Source organism: Castanea sativa, chromosome 1 (genome assembly GCF_040712315.1).
Source record: "Castanea sativa cultivar Marrone di Chiusa Pesio chromosome 1, ASM4071231v1".
NCBI classification, from domain to species: Eukaryota; Viridiplantae; Streptophyta; class Magnoliopsida; order Fagales; family Fagaceae; genus Castanea; species Castanea sativa.
The window spans coordinates 56,488,579-56,503,987 of record NC_134013.1 but is presented as its reverse complement, the minus strand read 5'-3'; the positions used below and the strand labels follow the sequence as shown (position 1 = coordinate 56,503,987).

The 15,409-nt window shown below is 36.8% G+C and overlaps 2 protein-coding genes across 10 annotated transcripts; one reads left to right on the top strand and one right to left on the bottom strand.

The window, feature by feature from the left end:
* Positions 1 to 5,012: 5,012 nt before the first annotated feature.
* LOC142623042 (uncharacterized) lies at positions 5,013 to 8,491 on the top strand. Its single transcript, XM_075796524.1, has 5 exons — positions 5,013 to 5,945; positions 6,252 to 6,304; positions 7,272 to 7,438; positions 7,516 to 7,667; positions 7,776 to 8,491. The coding sequence occupies exons 1-5, from the start codon at positions 5,144 to 5,146 to the stop codon at positions 8,222 to 8,224; spliced, it is 1,623 nt and encodes a 540-aa protein (XP_075652639.1). The 5' UTR covers positions 5,013 to 5,143; the 3' UTR covers positions 8,225 to 8,491.
* A 1,041-nt stretch (positions 8,492 to 9,532) lies between these two features.
* LOC142611045 (pentatricopeptide repeat-containing protein At2g03880, mitochondrial-like) lies at positions 9,533 to 14,818 on the bottom strand. Of its 9 annotated transcripts, none has more exons than XM_075783061.1 (6): positions 11,070 to 14,812; positions 10,895 to 10,945; positions 10,691 to 10,746; positions 10,400 to 10,612; positions 10,073 to 10,175; positions 9,533 to 9,966 (listed from the first exon to the last, which is right to left on the bottom strand). In XM_075783061.1, the coding sequence occupies exon 1, from the start codon at positions 14,521 to 14,523 to the stop codon at positions 11,494 to 11,496; it is 3,030 nt and encodes a 1,009-aa protein (XP_075639176.1). In that variant the 5' UTR covers positions 14,524 to 14,812; the 3' UTR covers positions 9,533 to 9,966; positions 10,073 to 10,175; positions 10,400 to 10,612; positions 10,691 to 10,746; positions 10,895 to 10,945; positions 11,070 to 11,493. The 9 variants fall into 9 exon arrangements, with proteins under 9 accessions (XP_075639176.1, XP_075639184.1, XP_075639202.1 ...); XM_075783069.1 differs by having other exon boundaries at positions 10,095 to 10,175; XM_075783087.1 differs by having other exon boundaries at positions 9,533 to 9,957; positions 10,095 to 10,175.
* Between the last annotated feature and the right edge of the window lie 591 nt (positions 14,819 to 15,409).

Below are 15,409 nucleotides of genomic sequence, written 5' to 3'. Positions count from 1 at the left end.
TACGTCACTTTTAAACAAATAGAATTTTAATAGTATTTATTGAGAGAAAAAAAAAGTCCTAAACAAGGAAGTCAATACCGTACCGGAGGCTGTACCGATTTGGCCACCGGTACAATATATTTCGGATACCGGTCAATACCGGTGTACCGTTTCGGGTTTACCGTTATTTTATATATATATATATATATATATATATATATATATATATATATATATGTATATATGTATATATTATATACACACACTAAAATCTCTAGAACCATGGTTATAAACATATAATATTTCACTTATATTATAGTAAATATAAAAGTTTATCATAAAATATTACTTCAATTCAGAATAAATTATTCATAGTTTTAAACTTTAGTATCAATTAAAAGGAAAAAAAACACAATATAAAAAATAGAAAGCTTAGTTGTTTATTGCATACTAAGAAAACAAATAATACTAATAATTTAGTGTAAATAAGTTATTATTATGTCCTTACAAAAATTCAAAAATTACAAAACTAAAAAAAAAAAAAAAGGTTTTTTTCTGTACCGGCCGGTACGCCCGGTATCGGCCGGTATTGCTCGAAATTGGCCGGTATGGCAGGTACGCGACCGGTACGGCCGGTATTTTTTCCGGAACAAAATAGAAGTGTACCGGTACCGGTGCACTAACCGGTACGGTACGTACCGGCCGGTACGGCCGGTACCGGTACGGTATCGACCACCCTGGTCCTAAATGATATCATATCACGGTCTAAAATAATATAATATTAGCCCTAGAAGTTGTGGTTGTGCCAAATAGATATACTATCTGAATTCCTTGTAACTTTTACTATTAACTTGACAACTTTTACAATCAACATGGTTCTTTTATTCTTATCATATATTTTTTAATTGAATTATTATATTTATGAGCATTTAAGGAGAAAATAGTTTTATATTTTGGTGATTGCTTCGGCTTGAAGGACAAGAATTATTATTATTTTTTTATATATATGAGATAAAAATTCTACTTTAGATTAATCTAAAAATGTATATGTGTGTGAAGCTCCCTTTTAGAGACTTGAACCCCAGCCCCTGCCCCATACATTCAACAAACACTTATACTTGTGGAGGGATCATTGCATCAAAAGTGTGCGGTAACAAGACCAAGCATTAGTGAATACTTGAAAATTGTCGCATATATGATATATTATAAAAACATGAATCATTAACATAAATAAACTTTTCCTTTTACATATGATTTTATAGGTGAGATAAGATTTTCAATTTATTTTATAACCTATATTAATTAAGCAATATATTGCATGTACATAATTATAATTACTAAAGAAGTTAGGCTTAAAATTTTTTTTTTTTGGATGGGCAAAAGACAGATAAAATAGCATTAGAAACAAAGGGCACGAATTCTCAAGAAGCTAAGTGCTTGGAAATTAAGGATATTATTCTTGATGAGGGCTGGGATTGGGAGAAGATAACTTTTGAACTTCCTGATGAAGTCAAGGGTTTGATTTGTGCTATTCCCATGTCGACATTAGGAGGTGGCTCGAACAAATTGGCTTGGGCTGGATCATCCAATGGGTCTTTTGATGTTAAAAGCGTTTATGAGATTGTTATGGAGTCTTCAAATGCTATTACTTTTTCAGCTAGCTGGATTTGGAAGGCAGACTTGCTTCCAAAGATTAAAATGTTTCTTGGTTGTGTGCTCACAATAGTATTGGTATCAAGGTGTGTTTAGGGAAAAGAGGAGTGGTTCAAGATGATGAATGCCCTGTTTGTTGCAATGGTGTTGAAACTATCTTGCATGCCTTGAGAGATTGCTCTCACCTGAAACATATTTGGAATCAGCTAGGAGTCACGGCTTCTAACTATGATTTTTGGCATGCTAATTTGTTGGATTGGATGTTCCTAAATATTAGAACAAATGATAAATTGCATGTCACAGGTACCCCTTGGAAAATTATTTTTTCTTTTTCTCTTTGGAGCATTTGGAAGAATAGAAATGAAGTCGTTTTCAATAGGAAGGGTAGGAGTCCTAAGCTGGCTATGGAGATTGTGCATCAAGCTATGGAGTATCTTCACTGTGTGGCTGCTCCAAGGCTGCAAGGTCGTAGAGTCTTAAGGAGTCTTCGGTGGGAGCGTCCTGAGCAAGGGTGGAAGAAATTGAACACAAATGGGTCACGCAGTGAGCTTCACGGCCTGGTTGGTTGTGGGGGAGTGGTAAGGAATGATGATGGGCAGTGGGTAGTTGGGTTCAGCAAGCGGATTGGGGTCACCAGCAGTTTTGCCGCTGAACTATAGGGGCTGTGTGAGGGCCTGAAGCTGTGCTGCAACTTAAATAGTCATTGTCTTGAAATTGAGATCAATGCTAAGGCCATTGTTGATGTGTTACAGAATGTAGATTATGCAAATAATTTTATATCTCCTATATTAGATGATTGCAGGCAGCTGCTTAACTGCTTCCATCAAGTTCATATTAAGCATTGCTTCCAGCAAGCCAATCAATGTGCTGATGGTTTAGCTAGGATGAGCTGTAAGATGAATGATGATTTTTGTATTTTTGATAGTTCGCCTATAGACATTTTAGATGTTTTTGAGGGAGACCTCAATGGGATGTATTTTAATAGGATATGTCCTGAACCTTGTATTAGTGCTTAGTTTTAATGTTATCGTCTTTTCATCAAAAAAAGAATACAAAATAGCTCTTCTTTTTTTTTCATAAGTTTCAAAATAGCTTAAGATTTTCAAAGGCTAGCAGTGTTTGCACCACATACGATTATGGTGGATTATTATACAAAATAAAAGTAGAGACTAGATGCGCACCCATCTTAGTTAAGAAGTCGCATATTATTTAGTCTCACAATAAATATGGTCTAGTTTGTGGTTGCTAAAATTTGTTGAAACTCTTCAATAGATTCTTGCAATAGGAGAGGACGAGTTTCCTTCACCATGTTATAACAAAAGTTTCCACCCATAAGATGCATCAAATTTACACATGGAGGTTTACAAAACCAAACTCTAAAGCTAAAAGGAGACATCGCAAAGCCCACAATTCAAAATGCTAGTAGTTGAACCAATTGATCAAAAGAAACCCCTTAATCAATTTCCTTCATCATTCTTAAGCAAAACTCCCCCACGTGCTAACCTTGATTTTCAAAAGAAGAGCCATCTATATTAAGTTTAACCCACCCCGACAAAGGTTTGCACAATTTCAAAGAGTTTCTTATCCTATTTGGCTTGGGAGATCTGGTAAGAGCCACAAAGAAGAATTCCTTAGTTTCCACTACCTTTTTAAAGCATACTTGGAGGATAGAAGGGTTTACCCAACCCCCTTTGAAACACAAAGTTATTCATACGTAATCAAAGGTGCCAAACTCATATTGGGATTTAACAGGCCAAAATGGGCAAATGCCCATTTCACACAAAAAATCCAACATTTTGAAACTCAATTTGTAGAAAATTGAGTATGGGGCGATAAAAAAAAAAATTGCATGAAACTCGAGTTCATGGAGCTCAAGTTCCATGCAAAAATGTTGCTATAGGGTTTAAAACGCCACTGTAGGACTCCCTAAACGCAGCTATATGATCAAACTTAAAATAAAAAACTTGCATGGAACTCGAGTTCATGGAGCTCGAGTTCCATGCCAAAAGGCCACTATAGGGTTTTAAAACGCCGCTATAGGGCTCTATGAACTTGAGTTCCATGCAATTTTTATTTTTTTTTTATTTTTTATAATTTGATCTCCCCATACTTGATTTTCTACAAATTGAGTTTCAAAATAGGGGCATTTCCCTTATTAGTTTGAAAAAGAGGGCAGAACGCTGATTTTTTTTGCATGAAAAGGGCATTTGCCCATTTTGGCTGGATTTAACATCTTCCTAAAAGAAATTTGTAATAAGAGCATAAGAATGTTAATTCCCTTTAAGCCAATTGGACTTGGTTTGGATGTAGTGCTCCAATGCACTAGATTTGTTGTGATGATGACGGGTTCATTTTTTACCACGTCATTATTACCTAAGCCAACCAAAGATAATTAAAGCTTAAGGTCAAGGATGTTGGTGTGAGTGTATATTCCAAACACTTTTATTATTCTTTATTTTCTAGCCATTGGGAATTTATGTTGGATGATAAAAGATAAAATAGCTGTCGGACAATTATAAGAAAAATAGCCGTTGAACAATAATGGGTAATCTAGCCATTAGGCTTTTATGAGTTTTTAGTAACAAATAAATATAGACTATTATTGTCATGAGTAGCCTATATAGTACCCATCACTACATCCTTTCCTATAAGTTTTTATTTTATATTTTTTATTACTCTATATTTTCCGTATACATCATTTCTATTTTCTTTCTCTATCACATATTTTTCTATAATTTTATGAAAAGACAATATTAGAAAGTTGCTCTTAAATCTCTGTAAGTGGAAGTGTGTTCATTACAAAAGTTAACACTATAGTCTAATCTTGAAGGGTTGTTTGGCCAAGATAATAAGTTGCATCGAATTTTACTCTAGGCGGCATGAATTAGTTTTTAAGAAAGATATTTACTAAAATATTTTCAACAAAAAATACCCAATTTGCTCTAGAAAGATCTCGCAGAGGGACAATCTCAAAGTGCACTAATTATTGATTCCAGAACCAATCCACAAATGGGGAGGCTTTATTTTTTACATTTACTAGTACCAAGTTTCAGGTTTCTTTTTTTTAGTGTAAATTAAAAGGTAATCCTGTAATTATATATCTACACTAAATTTAATCCTATAATTTTAAGTGTGTCCATTTAAATCTTACATTTTCATTATGGTGGCAATCAAAACCCTTGTATCACTCCTTCAATTATAGGTGAGAAATTCAACACCAATACACAAAAATGCACTAATTTTAATTATTAATATTATTATTATTATTATTATTATTATTGGTAATTGCACTGATTTATTCTACCCATTTATGGTAGCTCATTGTTCTAAACTACACCAAAAAGACAAAAAAAAAATACTTCGTGGCAAAATCTGGAAGATTCGTACGGCCTTAAACCCTAAACAGTTTTCTCCTAAACCTGACTCTCGGGCTTATTAGGGTTTTGCTTTAACCATTTCTCTTCTCTGATCTCTCTCTCTCTATCAAATTCATCAGTTTTCAACAACTACAATGGCTCTAGCTCTAATGGAACCCACAAATTCCACAACCCCACAAAGCTTCAAACCCCTTGTAGGCAAAAACTACGAGCACAAGCTTAACCAATCAATACAAGACCTTTTAGCTGAAATCCACAAAGAAACCCCCAATTTCTCTCCTTTCACTCACATATTCCACGAATTAATGCAAGCTAAGCTTGACCCACCTCTCGAATCTATCTGGGTCTACGCCGGATTAACCTTTCGTAGCCGAAATTTACAGAAAGATGACATTTTGGATCGGGTTACTGCCTCGAAGGACTTGTTTCAATTGGTATCGGCGTGTTCGGGCTCATGTAGTTCTTCGAAGAGCATAGCATTGCTCGCTCCGGTGGTATTTGAGGTGTACAAAGTGGTTGTGGAGTTGCTTGGGAAGGACTTGGTTTCAAAGAGAGAGAGGAAAGCAATGAGGGAGGTTAAGTCTTTGGTGGGAGTGATTCTTGGGTATGCAAATGTGTGCTGTTGTAAGGATTCTAGTGAGGAATCCATTGGTTCGAATTTGATTGCGCCTTTCGTGGATTTAGTTTGTGTTTGGATGGATTCTGATGATGGAATAGGCTCTTTCTTGCCGCTTGTAAGTGGCGAAATTCGGGAAAGGCTTAGTGTAGGAGGTTGTGTTGATGTTGTTTACCTGGCGGGAGTTGTTCTTGCAGAGCTGTTTCTGCTGGAGCTTTGCTTGAAATTTAGAGCTGGGATTGCAAGGGAAGAGTTGGAGAAGGAGTTGAAGATTTGGGCTGTTGGTTCAATTTCTGGCTTTCAGAGCTTTTACTTTTTTGGTTAGTAAGAATTCACATTTTGGCTTGATATTTGGAAAATGAACAACAATATTCTTTATTTTGTGTGTGTGTGTGTTTAACTAGTCTATGAGACAGATATGAATCTAACTGAAAGCATGAACATAGTCGTAGAACTTGAATGACAAAAGAGTACTTTTGCTCCGAATGTTTGACTAATAAAAAGGCTTTTTAGGTCTAAATACTGTGTCTATCTTACTGTGTATGTCTGTATATTAACATTTATGATGATTCTTTTACTGGATTTCAACTTTGATGTGCTTACATCCTAATTTATTTGTCAACCAGAGATCCTCATCCGGATGCTGCAGGAGGAGATTTTGCCTGTGACTTCCCTTTTGGTCAGTATGTCTTTCTTAGAATGTTTAATTTGTTGATATGTATTCCTTATAGGGTGGTAAAATGTAATTTCTCCATTTACTTGCTTCCTAGGTGTGTCAGCATTCCACTAATCATATTATTTGTGCACACAGCGCATTCATGTATGGTTCTGCAATCTAAACTAACAGAAACATCTTAGTCACTCTCTCTCTAACCCTTACGGTTTACCAATGCACATGCAGGACTTATATAGTGTGGTTTATAAAAAAATCTGTTACCAAACAATTGCCTTCATATATTTAAGCCATTACGTGTTGCTACATGGTGAAGTTGAGAGATTTTTTACTTGATGGTTTTCACTCTTTTAATTTCCTTGATACTTTAAACATGGACAGGAAATTTAAGTAAATGTGGACCATTGATCTGTTGCTGGTGTAATAAGTGTGTTAAACAAGATTTTGGGATGACACTGTTTACTTATCCTTAGAGCATAGCCCACCATTTCCTTAGGATTTATCATAAATTTAGTCATTAACCATGCATTTGCTATTGGGTTGAAGAAATCAACTTTGAAACAATCATTTATGTCATGATTTTTATTTTGAGCTCCTATAGGTTTTCTTTCCATAAAATTTAAAAGTTACCAATTACTTCTTAGGTGTATACTTCTTGGAATATTGAGCTATTAGTTTTGGGGTATATTTATTAGTCAAAAGTTCTCAATTCATTATGGATGTAAGAATCTGTATATCCTCCTGGGCATGAGGATAAACTGCTTAGCCCTTGGATTACCCTGTAAGTGGTTCTGGTGGTTGGGGTCAAATGCTCATAGGAGTTTGATTAACAGTACAATCTGCTCTGTAACATGCAACTAATCTGAGTGATTTTCCTACGTCATCACAAAAAAAAAAAAAAAAAAGTAAGAATCTGTACATAGTGATGATTCCTAATTCTAAAAACTAATATCATAGAAATATATCTGTGCAGAGTTCTGAAGATGAAGTTTTGTTAAGAAAAGTCCTCTATGATGCTGTTATATTGGTTGAGTATTCTTTTCTTAATCCTGAGAGAGTGATTAATGTACCTACTGAGCACATGAAATGTCTTGCCATGGCAAGACTGATCATTACACATGAGGCCGTAGAATTTTTCAGGTATTAAAGAACGAGTGATCTTGTTGGAATTCTATTGAAACCTGTACTGCAAAGTCTCATCATTATGCTTGCTGCAGGGATGGCGGGAATCAGATGAGAGCTATCTCTTACAACAATGCCTTCTCCAGTTCTCATCTACCTTCCCAAATTATTAAATGGGTCACTAACCAGATTGGTTTGGAGGAAAAAGCAAATAGATCATATGGATCCTCACCTAAAGCTCTTATCAGTAAGTAGCTCTAATATTTTTTTGTCCCTTGTATTTAACAAATGCACTCTGTAGTTAATGACCAAATTGTTTATCTAATTTATAAATCTTAATGATCTCATTCTCCAGAGTGGCTGCTAAACCTTGAAAATCAGGGAATAAAAGTATTTGATGACAGCATTTCAAAACGTCGTACCAAAATAGTACTAGATATTTCCAAAGTAGACTTTGAGCAACCTGCATCTAAGTTGGAGGACATAAAAGTGGATGATGATATTCTCTTTTGTATTGATAATAAGGGTGAAGACAAAGATACAGATGAGGAGAAGATGAACGCATCCATGAGTTCTGCATTTGTATCTGCAGCCCACACAATGAAGTCAACAGAAAATGAAGGAAGAAAACGGAAAGAAGGGTTAAGTGCTGAAAAGAAGAAGATCAAATTTGTCAAGTATGACCTAGGTCAAAATTCAGATTCAGCCAGAACAAGGTCCGCAGTTGTCAGTAATGATGGTGTCAGTAGCGAGAGTGAAGTTGACAATCCAATCTCCGACAACGATACAGATACGAAGGAGTAGTTAGGTTCTTTGCAGGAGAAAGACCTCAATCAGGCTATTTTTAGCAACCTCACTTTTTGTTGGGCTCGTACTGTTTCTCAATGGGAGTTTATAAGAATCTCAATCAATGTTGTAACAAAAGTATGTGCAACCACCCGGTTTTTTTTATTACGCAGATGCGATTTTTAGGTTGATGGAGATGCCAATGACAAACAGAGAAGCTTCCCTAGCATCTTGTCAGTTTTGCTGATGTTATTATATATTTATATATGATCAGTTTCCAGACCACCAGTTAGTCTAATTTATGGCAATATTATGAGGAGATTATGTTTCTGAACCAATCTATGGTGTTTGCTGCATGACTATTTGTCCATGCAAATTGCAAAAGATGACTGTCACTTGTATTGGAGCCATGTATAACAGCCAGTTGTGGAATTTACCTAAGCTGAGCCAATAAGAGCCATCTTCCTCTGGTCACTTTCACCATCGGACAGGCAGACTCAAGTTCCTCTATGTATGCGTGTTGGGTTGGATTTGTTCAAATTGGAAAGCATTCAACGTGATTTTCGCGATTGTTTTTTCTGCTAAGATGCTGGTGATGTTGATCACAAACATGCTTTTTTCTCTTGTACGTGAAAATTTTATGTTGAGGAGGGTTCCGACTATTATGTCTTCAACAGTAGAAAATTGGAAATCAACCAAAAGCATTTTCTGACTTCAAGCATTACTCTAGTCCTTTTAAAGGAAAATTTTAGGTGAATAGCACAAGGGCGAAGTTATTTAGTTATGTAGACTCTTTCTGGAACTCGAGTTTGTCAAACTTGAGTTTCAATAAGTTTAGGTTGCGTGGCAGTTTGATGTTGTATAACAAATTGGAACTCAAGTTTGCGAAAACCCTATTTTCGGTTGAAACTAGAGTTTGTCAAACTCGAGTTCTAAAATGAATTAACATAACTAAATAACTTTAGTCACATGCTATTCTCCTAAAATTTTCCTTAAAAAAATACTATTCAGCAAATTTTGCCCCTTCTTCTTTGTTCAATTCTTTCACATCAAGATGGCAGAATATTTACTTCCAAAATACGTCACTACATTTCATTACATATAAACCTCCAAAATGAACAATCACCAAGCTACTTAAATGCCCATCCATACCACCGTGCACCCTTGGTGCGATGATCACTCCACAAGTATGTGTTTGTGGAGGTGTAGCGGGCAAAGGCCGGGGTTCAAATTTCCAGAAATGAACTTCACACACACATACACTTTTAAATTAAGTTACAGTATAATTTCTATCTTGTATAAAGAAAAATGCTCAACCATAAATAATACAATGAAAACTAACTTTATATATATACTAGCAAGCATCTAGCAACTGGTAATAGCACATTTCATAGAAGCAGGGTACTAGTACTACTACTAACCCTCTTAGTAAGGGTCAGACAAGGACCTGGAATTGAAAATAATGTAATCTGAACCTTGGGTCTTTATATGTTCACTCAACTCAACAAATCCTCAACCCTGTCTAAGCTAAAACCAAAAAAATAATAATAATAAAATAAAAATCTTATGAAAACTTGAATTACAGATGCTGCTACGTGAGAGAATCAAAATCTCAGCCTTCCAAATGTGGAATAGGATTGTTCCATATATCAAAGACAAGCAGTGGAAGACGGAAGAGGAACAGAGAGGGAAGAAGCAAGAATTCATCAATGTGTCTGGAGGTCCACTCATTGAACTCAGATCGAGGTACCCTATAAATGCTGAATAAGAAAAAATTACTTTCTTTGATTGTTGTTACATCAAGACTTTAAGATCAAATGAAGTGGGAATGAGCATGGATGATAATATCAAAGCAAGAATGCATACAACTCTTGGATGCCCTACTGACATTTAATCAACCTTCGCTCCATGATTGCAATACAGGAACCCAACAGGGGAAATGTGATACTAAACCAAGCCATCTGCACTCCTGCAAATAGTTTTTTTTTTGTTTTTGATAAGAAATAAGAATAGTATTAATCATGAAGAAAGAACGAACGAAGCATTTACAAGGTATTCATGATGGTGAACACAAGAATAAGCAACAAACAACAACAAAGATACTCATGCAAATAGTATTAAATGCCCACAAGCATAATGAGACTTCGACATCAAATGATAAATGATGCACACCTCAGGGCAGTGTCATGTTACCTTTGAAAATTTGTAGCCATCAAATTCGGGACAGAACATACCCACAAATAATGGTCTTGCAAGATCCACATGCAACTTTCAAACTTCAAATGGTATAGAAGCCAGGAAGTTTCCAGTTCAGTCAGCACAACCACAGTTTTCTTCTTTTACTCAACAGCAGTTCTTGTAAGTTGTCCTGATGTGCTGTCTTCTCTCTCGGCTCATATTGCCCATCTATTACATATCAAATGTTAGATAGGTTTTTCAATCCATGTAAAGTTCTGTTTAACTACAGCAAAAAATGCAACTTACTCTCCAATACACATGATTCAAGAAGCCTTATCCGGACAAAGATTTGCTGAATACATCTGTACTTTTAAGAAAATGCAAATACATAAGTCCTGGCTCCTGTTGTGAATTAACAATGGCAAAATGGCACAAGTAAATCTAATCATGGTAAATATGCATTAATTATTCATGATTAATTTAACTTAAAAATGAAAATCAAGTGTTAACCTTGGTTCTGAGAACAAAAATTGCACCAAAAGAATCTAAAACAGCAGCAGCCTGCAGAAAGATCAATAAAATTACATCAAGAAAGGGAAAGAACATCTCAGACCCCAAAAGCCAAAAGCCACAAAAAATAAGAAGAAGAAGAAGAAGAAGAAGAAGAAGAAGGGTAAGAACTTACATTCTTAAGGCATTCAAACCTCTGTATTACTGGTAGGACTTGTACCTTTCAGTTTACTCCATCAATCCAACTGAAAGATGGCCTCTATAAAGACAGGGCATTCTTACTGGGAATTTGCACCAAGGGGGAGCAACTACAGTGGCATTCCAATATTCATCTTCACTTAACATAGAAGCTCCATCTGGATTTTGCACCTGGATAGAATATTTGGAAATGAATCACTCACAAATACTACAAGTTCACACTTCACCTTAATGTATTGTATGTTTCTTGGTGTTTCTAATATTAATTCATCAAGGAAACATAACCTTGCTTGTGAGTTTCTTTCCCTGAATAGTAACCCTTGGGACATGGTTACTTCAATAGTAAGGATTAGACTGAAATTTGAATGCAGATCAACAAGCTAAATGCCTCTGGAGCCAAATCACCAATAATCCTGACAGGAGCAAGTGCCATTCTTAAAATGGTGGAAGCGTTTAACGTCACGAACAACTATTTCCCGATTTGTGATGTCCGAGAGGAACTTCATAACATCATGGCAGTCTTCACAGATGCGTAGGTTTTTGAAAATTCTAATTGTTTTGACAGGGTTGGTGCTTATAAGGGCAAAAGCAAGAGCCAATCTTTCACTATGATGATTAAGATATTCCTCTCTCTCTTTGTCAGTGACATTATGAAGCACATGTTCCGTTTTTGGAATATAACCTACTGAAGAGAGTTTTTGGTTGAGCTCCTCTAACTTTAAATATATTTCCCTGGTTTTGGGATGTGAACCATCTTGAGACACAAACGTGTGGAATTGACCATTGATCTCTACCCAGCTACATCCAGGTTCCTTCTTGACACCCTGACTGGACATCAATGTCCTGACCTTTCTGACATCATCCCACTTACCTTTGGCTGCAAAAATATTAGACAGCAATATATAATTTGAGTCTATCTCAGGTTGAAGCTCAAAAAGTTTCTCTGCAGCTTTTTCACCAAATTCCAAATTTCCATGCATTTTACAAGCTCCAAGAACAGTCTCCCAAATCAACGCATGTGGTTCTAGCTTCCTATTCTCGATAAAGCATTTGACCTCATCAAACTTTCCAGCCCGACCAAGAATATCAACCATACAAGCATAATGCTCAATTGTAGGCATAATCCCAAAAACTTCGCTCAGTGCATTAAACTGTTTTTTCCCTTCTTCAACTAAACCCACGTGGCTACATGCAGAAAGAACACCTAGGAAGGTAACCTCATCTGGCATGGTGCCTTCATCTAACATTGTCCAAAAAGTTTCAACAGCTTTCAGTCCTTGCCCATTTTGCGAGTATCCGCATATCATTGTGTTCCATGAGACAGCATCCCGTAGAACCAAGCCCTCAAAAATAGCCTCAGCATCTTCTAAGCATCCTGACTTTGCATACATATCAACAAGTGCACTTGAAACAAATATATCACCATGCCCACTCTTAATTGCCATAGAATGCAGCTGCTGCCCAGTTTCCAGAGCAGTTATACGGGAGCAACCACTTAAACAGCTGGCAAGAGTAAACTCATTGGGCTTTACGCCTTCTTTTTGCATCAAACTGAAGCACTTAATAGCCCTCCCTGCTTGATCAGTTTGTGCATAGCCAGTAATGACGACTGTCCAAGTAAAGAGATCTCGTTTAATCAACCTATTGAAAACTACATCAGCATCTTCCAAGCACCTGCTCTTGGCATACATGTCAATAAGAGCTGTCCCAACAAAATCATTACCATCAAGGGTGTCTTTTATAACATGGGCATGTACTTGCTTTCCAAAGCGTAGATCCAAGAGGCTAGAACAAGACCTTAAAACACTGATATACGAGTACATGTTAGGTATGAAACCTTCCAGAAGCATCTGATAGAAGATTCTTGGCCCTAGATTGCAGATTTCATAGCCATGGCATCCAGACAAAAGGGCATTCCACGAAACCAAATCGTGATCTCCCATTGCCTCAAACACTCGGGTACCAGCTTGCGGAAATCCATTTTTCATGTACATAGTGATTAAGGCATTGTTGACTAACATATCATTTTCAAATCCATACTTGCATATACAAGCATGGATGCTTTCACCATACTGCAGGTCTCCCAAATCAGTGGCAACACTAACGAGACTTGAAAAGCTAAATTCATTTGGTGGGACACCTGCGTATCTCATCATATGAAATAACTGAGCACCTTCTTGGCTATGACCTTGCTGATCAAGGCAGGTGATGATTGCACTCCAGGCTACTACATCAGGATCTTTGATTGTCTTAAACACTTTTAGTGCATCATTTGCGAGCCCGCACTTAGAGTACATATCCACAAGACTACAACCCAAAAACTCATCTATTTCACACCCAATTTTGATTGCCACAGAATGCACAGCCTGGCCTTCTCTCAAATTCCCTGAGGTGGCACAGCCCTTGAGGACAGTAGACAAGGTGAATTTGCTGAACTTCATCTCTGATTCTCTCATTCTACTAAACAGTCTCAATACTTCTTTTCCACCACCCACCTGAGCATAACCATTAAGCAAGGCAGTCCATGAGACATCATTCCGCTCAGGCATGCAACAGAACACTCTATCCGCAAGCTCCATCTCACCACATTTTGCATAAAGGTCAACAAGAACAGACCCAACAAACAAATCCGAAAAGCACCCGACTTTGATTGCTTCTGCATGCACCTGCTTGCCAAAACTCAAATTCATGCACATAGCACAAGCTTTCAACCCGGTCGCCAACGTGAACTCATTCGGTCTCACACCTTCCCTCTTCATCTCACAAAACAAACTAACACCATCACTGCCACATCCTTCAGCAACAAACCCTTGTATCAATGCAGTCCAAGACACAACATCCCTTTCAGGCATTTGATCAAGCACACGACGCGCACACGCAGAACTCCCACATTTAGCATAAGCACTAACCAATGAAACCCACAAATGAGAATCCGGGTGAATCCCGCTCTTAATCACTTGCCCATGAATGGCCCTCCCCTCATTCAAACGCCTTTTTGAAGCACAATCACGCAGCATCCCAGAATAACGCCTTAACCTCTCCTTCCTATCCAAATTCACAGGCCTACTTCTCACATTTTCATCAATCTTCTCATTCATAGACACTGAATTAGGCCAATTACGACTCATTTCCTTTCTGGGTATTCTCTTAAACCCTTCATGAACCTGAGTTGGCGAGTTTCGGGTATCAGATAGATCCAAATCATTGGTGGGGTTCGATTCTACAACACTGAGAGCAGCAGAAGACGAAGATTTTGATCGAATAGGAACTATCAGTGACCTAAAACTGGTAGTACGAAGCTTACTGGGGAACTGAAATCGAAAACCAAGCGGCGGGCTACGCATTCTCGGAGAAAGCAATTCGCACTCCATTAATTTTAAACCCAAAGCTTCGGTTCTGGTTCTAAACCAGCTTTTGATCATCCCAAGCATCGAATACAGAACCAACACCACATTCAAAGAGACAGAGAAAGCATCAGAGACTGATTGAGAGTTTTACTCTTTAAAAAAAAAAAAAAAACAGTAACATCAACAATAAAAGAATGAAACATGAATGTGTTGATTGAGCTCTCGATATTTCAGTTTCTTTAAGTTCGATACGGAATCTCGGAAACCAAACAGAGCATGAACAAAGAAAGTAAAAATGGATAGAAAACCGGTTAAAAGTTGGAACCTTATTACCACGAAAACGGCGAGAGACAGACAGAGAGAGAGTTGTGAAGTTGGTCTGTGGCTCTCTCTCAAGAAGCGCCAATATGAATGAATATGTGAATCTTTCGAGGGCTTTTTCGTCTCTAATGAGCCAGGTGTGTGAGTGTGAGTGAAAAATCTGCTGCCACGCTGGCCTAGTTAGGGGACCTAGTGATGACATGGCAGTCCTCCATTTGATGTGATGTGGTTTTTTTTTTTTTTTGGAACTCAGTTGCAAATTGAAATGCATCATAAAAAATAAAAATAAAAAGGCAAAAACTATACTAATTAATTAATTTTTTTTGTCTTAACATCGATTAAATCTAAGACATATATATGAGTTGTGTTCAAATTATCCTTAGTATAATTCTAAGATTTTTATACCACTCAATAACCTGTTATTGAAGTTATATATTGAAAATCTCACCGTTGAATTATATATTTTATATGTTTTTAACGTACAAGCCAATTTTCATATTAATCAGATGTTAATACTGTTTAATCGAATATATATATATATATGACAATTCAATGGTTACAAGTTTGGAGGGAGGGGAATATTAATTAAGCTATAAGCCTACGAGACTTTTGACCTGTAAAACCTTAATTTATGAAGGTAATTATTTTA

Excerpts from the sequence above, each read along its gene's own strand:
- LOC142623042 (XM_075796524.1), top strand. The coding sequence starts at position 5,144 with ATGGCTCTAGCTCTAATGGAACCCACAAATTCCACAACCCCACAAAGC. Across the intron at positions 5,946-6,251 it reads TCAGAGCTTTTACTTTTTTG|AGATCCTCATCCGGATGCTG; the intron begins GTTAGTAAGAAT and ends TTTGTCAACCAG. Across the intron at positions 7,439-7,515 it reads GAGGCCGTAGAATTTTTCAG|GGATGGCGGGAATCAGATGA; the intron begins GTATTAAAGAAC and ends TGCTTGCTGCAG.
- LOC142611045 (XM_075783061.1), bottom strand. The coding sequence starts at position 14,523 with ATGCTTGGGATGATCAAAAGCTGGTTTAGAACCAGAACCGAAGCTTTG.